The following is a 22054-nucleotide window of genomic DNA, read 5'->3' as shown; positions in this document are numbered from 1 at the left end:
GAATGCATATCTCTGCATATTACGTATAATATGATTCCCAATAAAGCAGTTGAACACACCTTATGTAAACACCACAGTGCATTTTCGATGACTTTCAGATATTATATACCTAAGTGATGAAAGCATATATGAGGCATTTTCTTTAACACCCACATCATGGAATTAATTTTCAATTTACGACACTAACTACATTTCTATTGGTGAATAATTTTCGTATACGTTATGTACAAACCAGGCCATTTATTTATATTTTATTAATATTCCGAACTACATAATATTGGTTTTCACAATCGGAACATTAAAATACTAAGATGTGGGAAATGAAATCAAATATTATGTTTTATGGATACATATGTTTTTATTTGGTGGGGGAAACGAAATAATGTCATATTATCTCATCAACTAGAAGCCAATGCAGCCTCGTTCCCAATATTTACAAGGTAAGAAAGAGTAAAATATGGAATCCATTATCGTAAAATAATAACTGTGTTTTAAGTCAATAAAATTATTTTTGATTTTATTATCGACAGCTGTTTTCTCTTCCAAGGTGTATACATTTGTATAGTTATAAGACTTATAAGTATATTAAAACTCAAGCGCGCATTTAGGATATTGTCAAAGCGTTGTTAGGAATTTTATTTGTGAAGGTTACATTTCATATTTCAATATAATATTATGAAGTAAGAAAAAATATGAATGAATTATGCAGTTTGGAATACCTAACTACAATTACGATAATGTGGTCTGAAAATCTGGCTAAATTTAATTGACTTATTTTTGAACAAATGCGTTCTTACATTATACAGTTTTTCAATAAATAATTTGGTCTTTAAAACTCGTAAGTATAAATAATTTTGCTACATCGGTACGACGTGTAAGCCGATGGATTTATTGTAATCATGCTTAATTGACAAACGTAGTGCCAGTTTGATTATTGTTAATGCGTGCCTTTTAGCAAAGGCGTTTCGGCGAAAGAGACTGATATAGGCGCTATTGCATCATTATACTTGACTAGGGATAACCAGTGAAAATTCGGTTCAAAATATAACTTCCCAGGCTTGTTTTTTTCGGGGCAAATGAGCATGTTGTAATCTCCAACCCCTTTCAATAAGTTCGTATATAATTATCATATAAATGTTTAAATTAGTAGCGAAATAAATGTGTGTGTTCGGATCCGACCGTAAATAAATTACGTATTATAGATTATCACTCCACTCTTAGAATCGAAATCGTGTCGAGTTTTCTGCATTAACCGTAAGGTATCATAAAGGCCGGTTCGGATTATTCGAGTGAAGAGTAATTTAGTAACTAAACGTGTACGAACAGACAAATTTAGTCGAGTACCTAATTTAGTAAAATCATTTAGTCGAGTCAATCCATTTTATTCTAATTTTTCGGTCAAGTAGCAACCCCTACCACCTCTTACTAAATACTAAACAACCCACGAGTCAAGTCTGAATACGTTATCTTTAGTCAAGTTCATTAGTTGTCGTAGAATTTCTTCGTCCAATTCTTCTAATACAGCCATTATAAATGACGTTATTAACTTATTTATTTTTTGAACATACAGTTTTGAACAGTTCGAATCAGGTTCATCACGCAGGTTCGAACCTGCTGGGTGTCGTATTTTTTATATAAAATAGATTTTTTTATTTTGGTTATATATTTCTCAGAAGTGTTTTTAAATTATGTATCTTCAATGAAAAAATGTTACATTCTTAAATCTTGTGAATTATTCGTTGAATAAAAAAAATAGTTCATTATTTATTTTGCTTTGTTACGTTGTGCTCTGTTCATTTTGACACGTCACTCACTAATTTACTGTGTTCGGATACTTTTCAGTTTCTAAATCATTTAGTGGTAACTAAATCACTCGCCACTCGACTAAGCTACTCGACTAATCCGAACCGGCCTTAAGCCCTAGTGTGGCAATAGCTGTAAGATTGATTTTATTAGATGTCGATTAAACGTTAAACGAAGTAGTAGGTATTTAATGCAAAAAATCATATGGAGTAGTTGTCTCGGACTATATAAAAGCATATTTTATATAAAAATCACAATTGTTGAACGCACGAGCGAAATTGAGGCTTTAGCAAACTAAAGCTTTTATGAAATCCCGATTTTTTCAAATACCATACTAATTAATATACGACCGGATACATCGCTAGGATGCTTTCCAGTCATTAAAATTCCTCGGAACTATTAGTTACATAACGATCAAGTTTTTTTTTATCAATTAAGTAATATAACCGTATGACCACATACAAAATTGAATTTAAACTTTCAGTAATGATACGCTTACATATGATATTCCGCGTAAGAATGAGTTAACCACCCACAATCAAACCGGCCGACGTTTCGGTGGTGTTGCGTAACCCGTCCTCTCGAAGAATGCGATGGCCACGCGCCTCGGCCTCAAATTCGCTTTCGTTCGTACCCGGCAGGGATTGCATTTAACGGTTTCGACACTATCGAATAACCGGTTAGACATTCTAAAGCTCGTCACCGGTAATGTGGAAATGCATAACGATGATATAAAGACGACATTAAATTGTAAATATATTCATCATAATAATTGACGACGGTTAATATTTGGATTTTAAGGCTTTAATCGACTCTGTATGCAGAGGAATAATCTATAGCCACTTTCCAATAGAATTTTTTTCAACATAATTTTTTTACGACAATTTAAATAGCCTATACAAATCATTTTAACAATCTTAACCGTAAATTCTTGCTAAATACATAGTGTATAATAGTACTTATTTCACGACCGGTTTCGTCCTTTAGACATAACATCAATTTTATTGATTGTATCCCGAATGTTCTACTAAGTGAATGAAACCGGTCTAAGTTTTATAAAATTATATAGAATAAGTACTGCAATAAATGAGTTGCCTAGAGTCATAACTAACATACCTATTCAAAAAATCGAGTTTTGAGATAATCGCAAAAAACCACCAGAGGACTTTGTAATTTGAAGAAGAGTATTGAACTCCCTTGAATATTAATGAGTAAGTGAGTCGATTTACATTATTTAAATATATATATATATATATAATCTCCTAAGGCTACATACACACAGTATACTAGGAGAAATAGAGCTCTCTGATTGGTTAGAAATGCCTTGATGACAGAACTCACACTATTCATTGAAAAATGTGAGCTATGACACCAATAGTCAACTTTTTCAACGATTTTCACATAGTTACTATTTTTCTTTATATAGATTAATGTACTTATATTTAACTAAAAAATGACAAAAAATGCAAAATGTGAGTTATGACATAAAATTGTAGGTATGTACCTACATCACCATTTCCAATACAATATCTGTGTCTATCAATGTGTGTATTATTTTAAGTCGTCGTAACCGTAAAAGAAGACTATATGAGTCCGGGCTCTAACCATTTGGTTTCCTAAGATATAACCCAGGGAACACAAAATTAATGGGAACTGTCTTACCCTATTGGGTGTAGTATAACAGTTACGGTCTGTCACGTAAATGTAACGTGCATGCAATGATGAGGGCCGTCGGTATGCTTTGTTATACTAGGGTTTTACTGTACTAAAAGTACTCTGCTTAAAAACCTTTGTTCATGACGATGGCTTTTACATTTCTATTTCTAATCTGTGTGCTATAGCCTCTTTATCCCTACGGTAAATTCAGATCTGGATATAATGCATGAATTCTCATTAAACTCTATTTTAATAATTAATAAATTACTAACATATAAATTCCGACGTGAATCTTGGCCGCTTCACAAAAAGGTTTCTATTTTTTTACGACAAATTTATATTAGTCACACGCTTAACGTTAAATAAAAGAAATAGTTTATAATATTATTATGTCCGCTCTGGGGTCTTATGTTGTAACTTGCGAGTTGAAGTCGCCCGGTCGACATGACGTCATATGACATCATTGTGACGTACTACCGGAGAGATAATAGCATTCGAGAAATTAACGCTACTCAAATACTGGCGTTATTCATTGTCCCCATACACAAATAGGTGTTTCAACATAATAATATATATGGTGAGCCGTGTGCTTGGGCGGCTCGCCTCGATGCGTGTATTGAGGTTACGTCACAATTACGTCATGTCGTCGGGTGACTTCATGTCACAAGTTATAACATAAGGAGCCTGGGGTCCAACACACGTTAGAAAAAACCACACGTGAATTTGCTAGACACATGATTCAAACTCGAGACCCACAACTATATCACTCTGCCGTAATGGTACATTTAGAGGAGTATTGTATGCCATATGAAAGAATAGATAATATATAAATATATAATATAAATATGGATACATATGACCACAGTTGAACGCATTCTCTAATATAAAACTTTTTTTTGATCATAAAAATTATGGTTGTTTAAAAACACCGGTTAATCGGAAATAAGTAATACCGATAATTACAACATCTGGTAAATATGCAAGCCTGATAATCGCGGCTCACAAACTTCGGACCAGCGGGCTCAAAAAAAAACTTTCTATTCGCTAAAACTGGCTTAATAATTATTGTTGTTATTGGCGGGCCGCCGATTACGAAACGAGCGCGAAAACCCGCTAAAGATCACTCAGTTATTATATTACTACTCTGTGAAATATTTTCGCGAAAGTAAACTGTGTAATAGTTTGTTATTTATTCGCCATGCTGTAAGAAGTTGCTACGTATTTCAATGCTGATAACTGATAAGTCACTTTTTAAGTAACTGATTCAAGCAATGCGTTCGATAATACATGTACTGAGGATTAAACGAGTACAAATAATAACATATGAGCATAATTACAAAAAAAATGTGTTAGATACACCACACTTGTGTGAAATATGATTGAAAATATCTAATTGCTGAATCTTTTTAAGATATTCAAAGTTCACTTAGTGCTAATTCATGATAATCTATTACACGTGTTTCGCGCTTGATATTCACCACATATAAATAATATTTAACGATGATGTTTGGCTCAAATGGTGAGTATGTTTACTGAAACCGAAGTATTTCATGTTCATGTTTTCAAATATATTGTTAAAAAATAAAATATACTAATGCATTTACTTTAAATTAATATATCTACCAAATATTTTTTATTATGGTCTGTAGTAAGGTATTTAATGAATAAATATGACCAAACCTCAGGTTCAAGATAATTTTAATGTTATAATAGACCGTTGTATTTGTACAAGAATATGTGACTCAATTTTTTTTCATTCAGAGAGTTTATACCGCCTATAGTCATGGCCCCCCTACTTATCACTAGGGTTAAGCGCTGTGTGACAACGTTTTTCCAAATGGTATTCCAAGTAAAATTGAGGGTATTCAGTGTATTTTTAGCGATTTTTTTGTATTTTTCAGGCGACTTTTTTACCATTAGAGCAAATTTGTGATGTGTGTTTATCTCACTTATAAGATAGTCGCATCACATGGGGCCCCCAGGCTAGAGCCCTGTCAGCTCCTCTTGTGGGGGGCATGCCTATGGTAGCCGGCCGTGCACAAATCACACGGCATGAAGGTACATGATGGGAAAAGATGGGGTAACTCAAATCATTTTCCAGACACGTTAATCTCTACTCTATTATTAGGATAAAAATTCCTTTCGAGTATGATCAATGATCAGTCAGTCTTTCAAAGCCACAGCAATATTTGCAATATAGTTTTTATTTCTATTACGGTTACCTGATACCACAAATGGATCATTTCAGATTATTGCGCAATATTTTTTTTTATATTAAAAAAAATATTATTCAAAATAATGGATCTGTGGTTGAGTCGGTTGAAAACATTGCCGGAAATTAGCATTGAGGAAGTTCTTATCTGCAGAATGCCTACGAAACAATATAGTTATAGATACCGATATGTAAAAATTATACAAAAAATATACTCAGATATGAATATTTTAAAAATATAATTATGCGAACACACAATAACTATTATATTATATGGTTCACGAGGCGTAGCCAGTATCTTTTTTATGTTGGTTATAATAATACATATTCTTTTTTTCTATATTAATATCCGTACCTCAGACAGTTTATTTCACGAATGCGGGGTTAGGGACGTGGAGACTCGGTGCACTGACTGTTTTTGAGACCCCCACGATAAAAATTAAATTTTAACCATAGATTCTAACTGTTTTTTATACGAGTTCAGTAAAATAAAGTACAGACCCATTTATATAGGTACCTAGTAAAAGTATCAATCTCTTTCCACTTTATTATTATTGAAGATGACAGTGATAACACATAATAATGTCCACTCCATCTCCATAATATATATATGCATGTATATCAATAGAATATATCTTAAGATATTTATATTAATATTTCTTTCCGATATTATTGAAGGAGTTAGGCTCTCTATGTCTATGTATTTCATATTTTAAGATCTCTATAGCGTAGTATATTGACAAAAGTGTGAACTGTTAAGAACGGATGAAACCTGAGGGGAACCTTCACGTAGACCGAGACGTAGCTGCTGCTAATTATGGTGAAAATATCTAAAATCACTCACCTAAGGTTCTTCACCATCCTATTCTGGCTGGGAAGGTCGAGGAAGTTGAGCAGGAACTGCAGACGGTCATCGATCTCCGTGGTCTCCATTCCGAAGATCCAGCCGAAGTACATCATGGTCTCCTTGATGGTGAACTCTCCCAAGAGAGCGATCTCCTGAGGCATGTAGCCGACTCGCTTTCCAGGAACGCCTGATCCTGGAGATATCCACAGCATTAGTATAACAAAATATATCTAATATTAAATTTGAGATAAACAATTATAATATTGTTGTTTATATTTAATAAACCGCAATTTTTTTGTAGAAATTATTCCAATTTTAATCAATAGATTAGGACCGGTTTCGTCCGCCTCAGAGGGACATTTTCAACTCTCCCTCTGAGGTGGACGAAACCGGTCCTAATATTTTGATTAAAAGTGGAATAAGTACTACAAAAAAATTGCGTTTTATTAAATAAAAACAACAATACAATGCAGTTCCACCATGAATTGACAGTTAACAAAATAAAAGAAATTATAATATTATGTGTATTAAGAACTATACCTCGAAAACAATTGTAATAATATAACCTTCACTCTGTGTAAGCCCATTTACAAAAAATATATCTTGTATATGGCACTTGTAAGTCTACATCGTAAGACGTATCTCAATCCTTTATTTTTTTTGAATGCCTAATGGAAGTAGTTGTAATTTTTAAACTATATTAATTATAAAAATAATAAGTTTGTATACTCGTTTCAGCTTAATAATTAGCCTTTTCTCGTTACATTAAACAAACCGGCTATGACGACCATGGCCCCCACATCATGAAGCGGGCCCCCAGGCTAGGATCTTTGGCGCCCACATACCGATAGGATATATCAATAACTAATGTTAAAGGCAATGTGACACCCTACAATAGCATTTTCCAAATGGTGTTCGAGGTATGGTAGTCATTCAGTGCATTTTTAGCGATTTTTTTGTATTTTAATACATCCACTTAAATTATTGGAATGTCAAGTATCGACATACAATAATCAAAAATTACATCGCATAATCGCATATTTTAAAAGATTTTTTTAATATTAGATCATTGTGTGTTTATCTCATTTTTCTGGTTGACCAGCTATGCCGGGCCCCCAGGCTAAGGCCCTGTCAGCCTCTCTCTTGTGAGGATCATGATGACGACTATTACTAATTAATTAACCCGAGAATAATTATGAATTATGTATGTATGTATTGCACTATACAAATAAGGATTGTGAAACAATGGGGTTTATTATTTTTACATTACATCGGTACTTTAGTCACTTTTGTAAGACGTGTGATTCAAGTGTCGAATTCGTTGAGTTTGTACATTTAATCCCAGTAATTTACTAATGATTTCAACAAGCGTCAGAAACTATAATATTTGTTATGATAGATAGTTTTATTTTCAAACCTTTCGTTCCTGGTTTTCCTCCAAGAACCCATATTTCTCCGTTGTTTAACCTTCGTCTGCCAACTATACAAGATAAGAGTGTCGTTTTGCCACATCCTGAAGCACCTAGCAGGCCATATCTGAAACAATAATACAAACATAAATTATACTTAGTGCTTACCGGTTTTTAAAATAAAATTTTAACAAATCACGCAATATTATAAATAGTTTTTCTGTCCAGGCAAAAACACCTAAGCGCAATAAGAACAAAATGACCACGTACTTAATTTTTTTTGTTCAACAATAAGCGGACCCAAGCAATGGGTGACAAATGTTTTATAATTGACTGAACTTGAACATTTATTATCTGTAACCATAAATATATTTTACATCTCTTAAGCACTTATCATCATTTCTAATATCACTACTTCCAGGAATAAGCGTAATTCGCGCTGTTGTTGCATTGAAACTTCATTTTACATTTACATGCTATAAATCCCTAAAATTCATTGCTCTATGCTACTATTACTTAAATCAGAGTCAAAACAACTATTAACCATTAGTATTGTAACTATATGTGACATATCATATCACCGATTTAAGCTTTTTTATATATCACAGAGTAGGGAACATACAAATAAGGGAAGTGGGTTACTTCTGGGTTTGGCTGTAAGAACATATAATTATGTTTTCGTTCACTTTTATCATACACTTTGATCTTTGCGCTAGAAATGTCACATATGACGCAATTTTGTTAAGTTTTGATTATAGCAACAACAAAAAAATAAATAAACTAATTACCTAACTATTATTATGGATTTGTTTTGAAGGGAGTTATTGGGTTTAAGATGGTCAATATCGTGCGACAAAAGGGTTGAATATCACTGCATTTGGGCCAATTTGGTATATCGCACCGTTGATAGATAAATGTCTAGTTATCATGAAATTATTGCTTTGGATGTATTTTTTGATTAGTTAACTTTTCGAATGGCCACCTTCTTGTCCATTTTATGGATTAACTAAGTCTCAATATAAGTAATTTTATTCTTATTTGTAACGGGAAATGTGAGCATACGATTAAAATTTAATATGGTGTCTTAAGCGTCAATTACATTGAGCTTCTTTACGAGCTGTTTGTTGGCGAATTTATAATCTGCCTGTAAAGTCGCACAGTGTAATCATAGAACAAGCTAACATGTTCGATGATTACACTGGGCGATTTTACAGGCAGATTATAAATTCGCCAACAAACAGCTCCTAAAGAAGCTCAATGTAATTGAAGCTTTACCTAATATAGCTGGACCAACATAAAATGTCTACCAGATGAATTTGATAAACAGAAGTTGTATGACTAATACGATAGATATAATATTATGTATATGGTTGGTAATATATGTGCCCAAAATTAGACAGACTTTAACAAAAGCGCTCGAAAATATCGACAATGCAATACTTTATTGATACGACAGCGTCCTGGACCTCTGGACGCCAGTTTATAATTACCTATTGGCCGTACTAATAGATATTATGTAGATAGGTACTTTATGACGGTATTATACGAGAAGCAACCACTTGGGTATATCGAGAACTTCGCAGGTTGGAGGGTGATATATTGCATTCAAACCGGAATAACCAAAACCAGAGATAATAATAATATTGTTAATTGAAGATAGTCCGAAATTGGGAATGGGACGATTTGACACCGCGAACTGGCCTCCGCCGATTGGCCTCCGGTTATTGGCCGCCGGTACAATCGGACACCGACCCAATTGGCCTCCGGGACGATCGGACGCCGGTACAATCGGGCGCCGACCCAATTGGACACCGGCCCAACTGGCCGCCGGGAGATTGGACGCCGCACGGCTGAATTAAATGCGCAAAGGAAAAGACCTACGTAGCGACTTGGTAGAGAAAGTAGACACGACACTTTAATATGCTTCTATCTACTTAGTGATTGTACCTTATACATTTTTCGCTTATGATTGATAATAATTCGAGGGCTTAGTGTCAAACAACACTATCTACAAAAGTGCAACTTTACAGGAGAGCCAAAAATCGTTATTTTAGATTCTTGTAACTCAACAAGGGAAATGTTTATTTAAAACCTAGTGTTAATATTTTATAATGTATTGTGTATTGTACATTTATCCTGCTTATAATGATGTAAAAATTTATAGGGATAGTTTAAAAAATATATGAAAACAAGGGTAACTTATGTAGTTAGCGTTAAACTTTACTGACGATTTAATAAGAAATTAAAAAAGATTAACATAACGTTGTTTGACTATCATGTAGCCGTAAATGTAAAATAACAATATCTCAAAAAAAAAAAAAAAACACTTTTTTGTAGATAACGTTGTCTGACTTTAAGCACTCGAATTATTACTTATGCTTTATGCTGTTTATAAAAAGAGAAGAATTCTTTCCTCGTCAGAACTTGAAGATGTGCATAATTAAGTAAGTAATTTATTGTGTATACCTACCTATTCATATTAAAAAAATATATATATTAATAATGAATTGGTTAGTGAAAATAATATTTTTCGGCGTTTTCTCGATTTCATGTTATTATAGTTGAACTTTATATTTATTCATCATCCGTAAATAAGTATTTTTAAGTTTATGAAATTACAAACAATATAAGTAGGTAAAATACTTGAAAGGTATCTACATATTACATTATATATTATATTATTGTTTGAAATGTGTTGGTCAATCGATCTTTAATAATTAGGTACAATTTATATTAATCAAGGCGTTTACGTAATAAATAAAATAAGTCTATAATAATTAACAAACTATAATACCGTTTTCAGTACCTACATGTATTCTGTACCTACATTATTATATATTATGTTGACAAAGCGAATTTGTATGTAGGTGCATATTATTGTCAATAGACTATCGTTTGAAATAGGTGTTAGGTATCTTCGGCTTAAAATTGCTTATTCTATTTTTATTACTAAACGTTTTTTATAAAAAACGCGCTAACTCACATTAGATAAATTTCAAGAAAAGTTGACTCAAAAAATTCAGCACGGTGCATGGGTAAATGAATATTTTTTCATAGTGTGGTATATTTTTTTACATTATTTTTAAAATAACTGGAGTAGAGTGTACTAGATATTAATTTAAGTCGAAATGTTCATATGTTAAAAATTTCACCTTTAATTTAAAATGTGTACACATATTTTTGTTGAAAGATAAATAGTATGGCTAACATTAATACATTATTATAAACATTATTATGGACGCTAAACCAAGAGATGTTACGGAGACTTGAAGCTTTCGAGATGTGGCTGTATAGATGCATCCTCAAAATTTCTTGAACTGACAGAGTGACAAATGTTGAAATTCTCAATCGAATGGGAAAGGACCAATAAGTTCTACGTAGTATTAAAACCAGGAAACTACAGTACCTCGGCTACATTATGAGAGGACAAAAGTACAGTATTCCCCAACTTATCATTCAAGGAAAGATCAATGGTAAGCGTAGCAGAGGACGGCGCCGCATATCGTGGCTTAAAAACCTCCGTGATTAGTACGAGTGCATCTCCACTGAACTATTCCAGGTAGCAGACGACAAAGCTAATATTGCCTTGATGGTGTCCGACCTCCACTAGGGGATGGCACAATAAGAAGAAGAAGATAAATATTTATTTCTGAAGAAAATCTCACAAATGGAAAATTCACTGTTGGAATATGAATACGTATAATATAACAAAAACAGTAAAATAAAATAGTAATAAGTAGCAGTGTAAACTTAATAATTATATTATATCCTCTTTGACAACAAAAGTCAATACCACCACCTGTCACCTGACCAAGGCTACTAAAAACCATCCACACATTATATATATGGTGGATACAGAATGGTGACATGACTTGGGAAGATAATAAGAAAATAAATAATCTAGGAAAAAAAATTATATTGACTGGTGAAACATTATTTTCACCAAGCATGGATTTATATTTTATGAGTTGTATTGTTTTGTGTAACTACGTCGAAATATATAATACCTATTATATTAATCACTAGGAAGCCGATGTTTGTAATAGGGAATTATTTTTAATTTATCTGTGGAAATACCTGGGTACGTGGGAAAGCCCTAGATATTTAAAAATAATCTGATCTAACTACCTCATTAGCTCGATCAGGGGTTAAAAAATGATTGGCCTTTGTCATGAGAATTATACAAAATATTATAATAGCGTTAAAAATATTTTTAAAAGGACAAGAATTTCGAAAAATGTCTAACTCATCGGCTAACAGTCTAAGAGCCGGCTGTCCAGTGAATTCGTCCAAAAATATCAGCAAAATATAAAATAAAACATTGGAGTGATCCTGAAATCGATAATTCAATACCTACTTTGATTTAAAATACAAAAGCCGATTGCCAATAAGTAACGCAATTTAGAAAGTGCTTCAAAGAGAATTATAAAAGCATTAGCTCACTTCGATACAAGTAGATAGGACTCGTATAGCTTAGTGGCCAGAGCACGCATCTGGGCGCGAATCCTGTTGGATGTCGTATTTTTTTAGTTAGGTTAAATTTAATAATACTGGGTAATTATTGAGTTTGAAAGAAAATAAATCATTAAATCGACATTGACTGATTATATTGCAGCACGTAGTTATAAATTAAATAATTAGTATAACACAAATTATGACTTAATAAGTAGAATTGAACAGTAAACATATTATTAAATATATTGATGACCCAATCACATGAACCTTTTTTAACTGCAACCGGTTTCGTCCACCCAGAGGCTAGTCTAGTCAGTACGATAAAAATTGCGTTTTATTAAATTAAATCAATAATAGAATTCATTTCCACCATGAATTTATAGTTAACATAATTAATAAAAGAAATATTATATTAAACAGAATTATACGAGTGAACACAGTTTGAAAACCCCTTTTTTTGAGAAAAAATAGGTCTAATAGTATTATTTCGATCAGGGTTGGCAAACCTTTTTACGTACGTGGGCCAAAATTTCCCTATTATAATTGTTCGACTGTCTGACATACCGAGATTCATGAAAAAAAAATGAAAAACAGTTTATAAGAATGCTATTGAAAAAGTTTAAAGATTATAATTGAGTTCTTGAGATTCTATTTTCACTGTGTTTCTAGCCGAATGCTAATCTTTTATTCGTTCAATAATTTTTTCCTTGTTTTCAAAATTTCAAGGAGATCGTGGAAGCATTTTAGCAACGCTTCTTTCATATTATTATATTCCCTATCACTAACTAAGCGGTTTTCCGTTTTTAGCGATTATATTTGAGGTAAAATAATAAGCAGCTGTTTATATTTGAATGACTGCCGATAAATTTCACCAAGTTGTCATCATTGTTGGATAAATATTTTTATTTTTAATCTGTCATTTTTGCCTGACTTTCTTTCTGACAAATACCATATTCGCAATGGAAGGGCAGATTATGAGCGAACGCGGGCATGGTAAGTTAGAGTGTGACACACACACTGACAACGAATGCAGTCAATTTTAACTTATATAACAAATTCATACAATAAAGTAGGTTAAAACTTTATCACCTACCTATTAAGTCAATGATCACAATAAATAATAATAAAAAATTAACAAATAAATTATGATTAGTTGAAGTATTTGAAGTGAAGTGGAAAAAAGTAGCATGTAAGAATAATATCGAATATTTGTTTCACAAGATTGATATCATTGATATAGGTATCTCATTAGTAACCTCCGTTAAATTCCCAATACGTTGCTATGTTCCCAGAATTGACAATTTTACACCTCTTGAGTGTAGTAAGTATTTTTATTGATTACATTTACTAATGATCTATTATTATGTTTTGATGATTAATACTCATATCGAATGTATTATTAGTGAGAAGGTAGGGTTGTTTTTACAAACACTTCAACTATTCATAATTTGTTTGTTATATTTTTATTGTGAACTTAATGGTAGGTGATAAAGTTTCACCTAATTTATTGTATTACTTTATTATATAAGTTAGAATTATTAACTGTATTCATCGACAGTGTGTATTTACCTTTTGGTAAATGCACATAGTGCCCTAAGGTGCCGAAAGGCGAAACTCGGATCGCAAAAAACGACTCAAATGGAAAAGTACAAAACTTCAATCCATTAAAATTTATTCGTTTAGTTTACTTACATTCAAATATATAGGTATGTTGAATTTTTGAGAGGTTATTAAGAAAAGTAGTAAAATATTCGGTTAGGTAGAATATATTAAAAGTGTATTTACATTACAAGTTTTAGGTAGATAGGTAGGAAGGTACCTAATATTGTATTATTAGGTTCCTCCATTTATTCCTTTATTTTTATGGAAAGTAATAAATATTTTGTGTAGTTTTCGTATGTTATTTTGTTATGAGGTTTTTTGAGATGAATATGTACGTATATTATGTTATTTAAATATCATAAGTAGGATTATATAATACCCATACGATGTGTATTTATGAACTGCATTTTGTTTTTATATTATTAAAATGTATTGTGTAAAATAGGTTGTCATTGAAAATAAATGTATTAATATAATTGTCGTTTTATTTATCAATTTTGCTTAGCACTGCATAATATTGTGTTTTATTTTATTTTATTATTTAATATAGGTACTGTCTTTTTATTAAGGCTTTACTGTGAGTTAATACCGTTAAAGAAATTCATATGTAAGTATTAATATAAAAATATGACTTAGCAAATAGTGAATATTATTAATTACTATAAGGTTACTTTACATATTTATCCATCAACCTACTGAAATATTTACAGCAGAATATTTTCTTAAATATTTAAAGATATTTTTATTTACCCTAAAACACACTTTAAAATGTATTGTTTTAATTTAAGAAAAGTCTGAAAGAATATTATTTTCATTCAAACTGGCTCAATTTAACTAATAAACTAGAAACAGGCAAAAAATAAAAAACACACGACGAAATAAATAACAATAGCTTTAGTGTTTTATGGTTGTATTTTAAATCATATACATTTAATAAACTTAAAAAAAATACCATATACGAATACATATATTTTGGTTACTGTTTTTATTTGGTGTTTTTCCTCGCTTTGAGTTTCGCATAACATATACTTAATTATCCCCTTTATAGGGACACCTACAGATTCGTAAATATAAATAAAAATACGTAAATTTAATTGTGCACATCTTTAAAAGACGAGGAAAGAATTCCATTATTTTTATAAACATCATATATATACTATACTTAAATAAAAATGACTAAAACTTCCAATAAAGTTACAAATTCGCTTTGTCAACATAATATCTAATGTAATATGTATATACCTTTCAAGTAGTTTACCTACTTATATTGTTTGTAATTTCATAATCTTCAAAATAATTATTTACGGGTGATATAGGTACACATATAAAGTTCGAGAAAACGTCGAAAGACAATATTTTAACTAATTAATTCATTATTAATATTTGTTGTTTTTAATATGAATAGGTATGTATACACAAAAATTACTTAATTATGCACATCTTCAAGTTCTGGCGAGAAAAGAATTCTTTTCTTTTATAAACAGCATAAAGCATGAATTATAATTATTATCTATCATAATAAAAATATATTAAGCGCAAAATGTATTAGGTACAACCACTAAGTAGATAGAAGCATTTATTAAAGTGTCGTGTCTACTTTCTCTACGAAGTCGTTACGTAGGTCTTTTCCTTTGCGCATTTTATTCAGCGGTGCGGCGTCCAATCTCCCGGCGGCCAGTTGGGCCGGTGTCAAATTGGGCCGGCGCCCGATTGTACCGGCGTCCGATCGTCCCGGAGGCCAATTGGGTCGGTGTCCGATTGTACCGGCGGCCAATAACCGGAGGCCAATCGGCGGAGGCCAGTTCGCGGTGCCAAATCGTCCTAGACCCTCCGAAATTACCGTAAATCGCGAATGTGGCGTTATGCGCTTACTGCGTCTAGTAAATAGGCACGACGCACAGTAGGAGAAAAGCCCAAAATCGTGGCCAAAACCTGAAATGACCTCTGATTTGAATAAAAATTGGCATACAGAGGCTTTGAAGGTCGCTGATTACGAATCCAAAAGCCAAATTATCGTAAACAAAATGGCCAATCCAAAATGGCGGATATGGATGTTAAAAAAGTGTCAGATCATGACAAAAATTGGTATATGCGGGTTTTGAAAGTCACTGATTACGCATTCAAAAGCTAAATTATTTTAAACAAAATGGCCTATCAAGCACAAGACGCACCTATTCCGCAGGTAACTTTTGTAAATTTCGCAAGGTTATACAATCAACTAAAGGCCTAGACTATGAGCTTTGCAAAATGTGACAAAATATATAACTTTTCGAATAGTTGAAAATATAAGTTTTCAAAATTATTCAATTTTATTTATGCAGAAATTTATACTACATTTCAATAATTTATACATTAAGTTTAGACTCAACCAATGTAAAAATATTTTCTACATACCCTCCAGAAGTCGTATTAATGTGGCAGAATTGAAATTGAACACTTCACTTGAAATTTATGGGTTTTCAAAGTCACCGTTATTTTCGTCTGTTTAGCACGCGACGCGTACACTCTCCACGAAGGCTAACTTCCAACTGACGCAGCGACGAAGGTATACGGTCAAAACGCTTCCCCTTTCACAATGAAATGCAGTCATTAGTCCTCTACCTGACTGACTACTCAAGTATCCCCATTTCGAAAATTCATTTCTGGGGTTTTGGCCACGTTTTTGGGCTTTTCTCCTACTGTGCGACGCACTGACTGATTTTAAGCCCCTTACGATAAAAAAAACAACAATCGTCCACGTTCACGAAATCTACTATAAAAGATGTAGGTGTACATAATTATAGTATTCCTATTCTTAATGTTTTATCTCTTAGCAAAGTATAATCCGTCTACTCTCACAGAATTACACTGATTTTAAAGTTGTGAATTTTAGTTGAGCGTTTGTTCTGTAAAATTTAAATTAATGTTATTAAAAAAATGTGAGAAATACACGTTTTGATATAATTTAATAGTTTTATAACAGGTTTGAACCGTTTTGAGGACCATTTTTAATTTTTCTGACGAATCAGCATTTGCGTCAAAGAAAATCGCCAATGAGCTCTATCATTGATGATGGTTGAAAGTGATCAAGGCGTAGACTGACAAAGCTTAGGAACATCTCTCGCATAGACACGACAAAATAAGAGTACCTATGTAGTTATAAGATTATTATTCATACAGAATAGAATTATTCTGTTGTAAGTATATTATGAATGATAGTTTGACTACGACTCTCTGTTTTGTATAGTACAGGTAGCAGGTATTCTATTAAAATATTGTATTGTGGTGAAGCTGCAGCAAGTTAAACAACAAATAACATAAGTTTACTATAAATATTTAATGCTTTAATGACGATTAGATTACACCGAATATGCGCACCGAGCTTAATCAATTATTTGTTTCAAATAATCATTCAATTAATGGTGCCGAAAGAAAATGATTTGTTTCTGTAGGTTGGTAGTCGGTACTGAACATTGTTATTTTACGAACTGTTATTCTTATCCCCAATTAAGCGAAAAGTAATCGACATAATATAATAAATGTTGTCAAATATTTTTATTCTCGTAGCGTTTTAAAAGAGATACTTAACGAGATTCCGGATTTGAATTTTGACCTGTCATATTATCATTTAAAAATGGCGGATCAAAAGAATCGAGTGCACAGCGCTACGTCAGTTTTTGTCGAATGACATTGACAACGTTTTTAATTCATCTTAGCAACCTTTGAGACCATCATATAAAAATTTGTCATTATCACGTGTTAAAAAATAAGTATTTCCCCATTAAGACGTGAATAATAATTGCAACAAAACATTGTATTTTTTACTAAGCTATCGAGACATTTATGAATAATGGCTGATTTTTTTTACACAATTCTTGCAAAGAAAATTGGCAATTTGTGATAGGTTCCAATAACAATTAACCATTTTATTGTATATAACTATATCTCATAAATACGAGTTTTGTAGTTAACATGGATAATTGTTGATAATTAATAATATTTTGGTTAGTCCAAAGAACTACGAATGGAGGGCGTGCGACAAATCAGCACCCCCTGAGAAAAATCCTCATGTCCGAACACAGTGATGTTCATCTAGATTACTACTTCCTGCGATGCTTGGTTGAGTCTTATCATTATAATGCCGGGTCCACATTGGAAATATGTCACCGGCAACGTCTTTAAATTTTACGATAAGTATGATAATTATCGTAAAATTTAACGAAGTTGCCGGCGACATGTTACCAGTGTGGACCCGGCATAATACGAGGCGGACCTAATACTCAATCCAATAATTTCCTACCACAGTTCTGCCGAAAGTTGAAGTTCTGCTACCCGAAATTTCACGAGAAATTACGAAATTTTCGACCATTTTTGTAATAACATAAAAACGATAATCTAAATCCATTTTTTCAACAGAAAACTTATACAGAAAGGTAGATTACAATGTTGGCTCTTAATCGAGCTTACATAGAGATTAACAGATTATCATGAGAAATTGTTGTTAGCCTTTTACCCAACCATTGCCCACTGAAGAAGGAAGCCGATACATTACACGACTGGTCCTACTTTTCGCCCATCCCGTTGACTATGGATGACCTGTATTTGTCTATAGAGTGCTCATACTGACGCGTCTGTCATGTTCACTTGTCGGAGTATTCTTAGTTTCAGATTTCTTTCAGATTATTTTAACGTATCTTGGAGACCTCGGAGTTCATCTGATTTAGTGGTTCTGTGTTATTAATAATTGGAAGTGACGATCAAAGTAAGTAAACTTCTTCTGTGTATAATAATATCATAATACACTGGAACGTTTGTCAATGTGACAGTCGATTCTAAACGACAATAACTAATTACTTATTTATACTCTTCAGTCATATAGAATACCAAACTCTGCTTGCAAGTTTTTTTATATCAATAAGTAGCATGACAGTGGATCACTCGTTGCTTGTGCAACAAGTTATGGTCAGGCTTTATTAATCTAAAGATGGCGATGACCCAACCCTTTAGGTTCCCAACTGTACACAGTATTTTTTACCTGACCATTATTTAGTAACAGTCAAGTGACTATTTATTTTATAGTTTTATTATGTTGTGTTATGTAATTTAAGATAAATGGTGAAAGTATTTCTTTATAAATTCATAATATATGTGTCATAATACCAACGAAATGATTATGTTCAAGCGTATCTCTACATCCTTCGATCGAGTCAAATATTTTTTTTTCCTCTGGAGCTTTGAGAGATTTTGTTAATTTACATACAATATATATAATAACTTCCTCATTATAATTAGCCAATATATACATTGCATATATTATTATAAGTATACACCTTTGGTATAATATATACATATCAGATTTATTGACGACATTATTAGTCATAAAAAACAACATTTTAAATTTACACAACTTTATTAGCGATAGTCAATATCCAATAATGTAATATTATTTAGTTATTTCTTACATAATAATATATAATATGTAATATATAGTATATTTGACCAAAAATAATTATTCCATTCATTATTTAAATAAATGTCTTGTTACTAAAGTGTCACAGAATATCTACTATGTAGAAAACGCTCTTATATGATATCGCTACTACCTGTAGATGTAATTAATATCAATAAAAAGAGTGATTTACACATATCAACCTCTAGATCAAAGTACAGAAATGGAGCTGTGTTTTTCTTTGTGCATGTAAATAAGTCAATGTCAAACCGCCAACCTTGGCAGATATAATCGTTTGATCTCTTCTACAGGAATTTAAATTGTAGTTCAAGTGATCTAGAAAATAAACAAGTGTTATTGTCAATGCAAATTCACTTTTATGCACAGGTATTGTAATTATCTCGTAATTGACATTATATTTAATTCCTATAATAATAAATAATACTTAATTTTAAAGATGTTGAAACCTTTTTGAATAGAAATGGAGTTTAAGAATTTTGAAATGAGACAACAAGGAACAACTGAAACCAATAATTTTCATACAATCTATCAATCGACGGCGTACTCCTATATTTTTTGCTTACAATAATGTTACTTACATCAAACTGTAATTTGTTTAGAAAAGGTAAAACTCTAAATTATATTTTATGAGCCAATAATTTATATAGTCACATAATAGAGTCGAAATCAAAAATAATTTTTCTTGGGTATGTACCTAACAATAGTAGTAAAGTAATAGTAAAAACAATCACAAAAAAGCTTCAGATTCTTATCTGTTCTCAACGTCTGCGTAGAACCTTGATTTTTTAAAACAATTATTATAACATATAATAAAATTGATGGTTATCTTATGTAAAAGTAAATAGCACAAACAACTTACATGAGTAGACTTTGTCTATAAGCATAATGAAAAACATTGTTTTAAATTATGACCGATTTGAAGATTATAGATTTCAGTTTGAATAAGTTGTTTAAATAGTAGGATACGTTCCTAACTATTAGAATACTACTGGATTTTTTGAAGAAGTAGGTAGGCAGTTTTATTCAGAATAGAGTTTATTAAACCCTTGTTTCTAAATAACGTAATTAACTATTAGTAAAATCGACCGCCCAGTTGTGAGAAATGTTGACATGAGGTGGCTTAAAGCAATTTTATTTTTCGTCTCAGGGCACTTTGAATAAAAAAATGTTTTTTTAAATTATTAGCAAGTGCAGGTACGTTATAACAAAAATTTGTAGTGACCCTGGCACCGATTAGTATTTAAAGTAATTCAATACTTTGATTTAAAATACAAAACCCGATTGCCAATGATGAACCTAATTTAGAAAGCGCTTCAGAGAGTATTGTAAAAACATTGATAAACTTCGTCGCAATTCGATAGGATACGAATAGTTTAGTGGGCAAAGCACAAATAGTGGCGAATTCTGCTGGGTGTCGTATTTTTTTTTCAAAATGATTTTTTGTTGTTCTTATATATTTCTCAGAAATGTTTTCAAATAATGTATGTTCAATGAAATAATGTTACATTTTTAAACCTTGTGAATTATTCGATTCGTTAGTTTTATAAATTGAAAACTAGTTTTGTGGTAATCTCCTAATTCCATATTATTAATTAGATAATTTATTATGTTTGCAATCGTAAAAACAATCTTATTTTAATCAATGTCAACGAATGTGAAAGTGGTGTTTTATTTCGATTTTTTTTGGTTGCAACTTGCAACCAGATTTTATTGCAATTATTTATTCCAAATGTTTTTTCGGTACGCGTGTCATTTATATTTCACTATGGAATTAAATAAATCTATAACTAACATAACAGAGACATAAATACAAAAAAACATGCTTCTTAAAATAAATATAGAGCTTAAATATATGAAAGTGTAACTGAAAAAGTACTATTTACTAACAATGCTACGAACGTAGACGGTATTATTTGTTTATAAATGGTTATCAAATATGAGATATAATTTAAATTTAACTACCAATAAGTTGATTGTATCAAACGCAAAGCTCTATGAAGAATATTTCATGTAGTGGTATAAGAAAATTCGAGTTCTTGAGATCGACGTGTAATTTTATTGATTGTTCTAGATTTTCATTCACACTTTGATTCACAACATCGATATTTTCAGCAGTACGTTTACATTTTTAACAAGTTGTATTCTTAATATTACAAACACTACCATTTGACCAGAATTTTCACAATTAAATTACGAATAGTACACTTCTGTGGGTCGATTATTTTGGCCATAAATTTTACGTAATGCCCGAAACTTAGCCAGAATAAATTCATTATTGTTATAAATTTTTTATCAAATTGTATAAGCTGTACATCTGTGTATCTTTCTATAATGATTTGCTAAACAATACTGAACACAAATGTCAATTTTGGTGAAAATCGGAAAAAATGGCTGCTATGACGTTTTAAAAATCTATAGTAGTAATTTGATAACCCTTTAGCTACTAATTGCGCGATATTAAAATCGTACTGGAATCGCAATCAACTATTATATATAAATAGAAAAGGTTCGTATAGTTATTTCTTGGTGTAGTTCAAACATGATGGGAACATACAGTTTCTATAACAGATGGAGCGACGCCATCATGAAAGCGATTGATTTACGAATGACTGAAGCAAAAA

The 22054-nt window shown here is 31.7% G+C and overlaps 1 protein-coding gene across 5 annotated transcripts in view; it reads right to left on the bottom strand.

Annotated features, from left to right (window-relative positions):
* The window catches only part of snu (ABC-type transporter snustorr), a 226544-nt gene that overhangs the window by 18897 nt on the left and 185593 nt on the right, over window positions 1-22054 (bottom strand). For all 5 annotated transcript variants that reach the window (XM_085954808.1, XM_085954809.1, XM_085954807.1 and 2 more), the window contains exons 5-6: window positions 7936-8054; window positions 6516-6711 (exon numbers count right to left, since the gene is read on the bottom strand). In XM_085954808.1, the coding sequence (XP_085810934.1) occupies window positions 6516-6711; window positions 7936-8054 (315 nt within the window). The remainder of the gene's footprint in view (window positions 1-6515; window positions 6712-7935; window positions 8055-22054) is intronic.

Source organism: Rhyacophila brunnea, unplaced genomic scaffold (genome assembly GCF_057557595.1).
Source record: "Rhyacophila brunnea isolate RB1 unplaced genomic scaffold, BYU_Rbru_1.0 scaffold_4, whole genome shotgun sequence".
In the NCBI taxonomy this organism is placed as follows: domain Eukaryota; kingdom Metazoa; phylum Arthropoda; class Insecta; order Trichoptera; family Rhyacophilidae; genus Rhyacophila; species Rhyacophila brunnea.
Note: the sequence above shows the minus strand (reverse complement) of the source record. Positions and strands in the feature narration are given on the sequence as shown.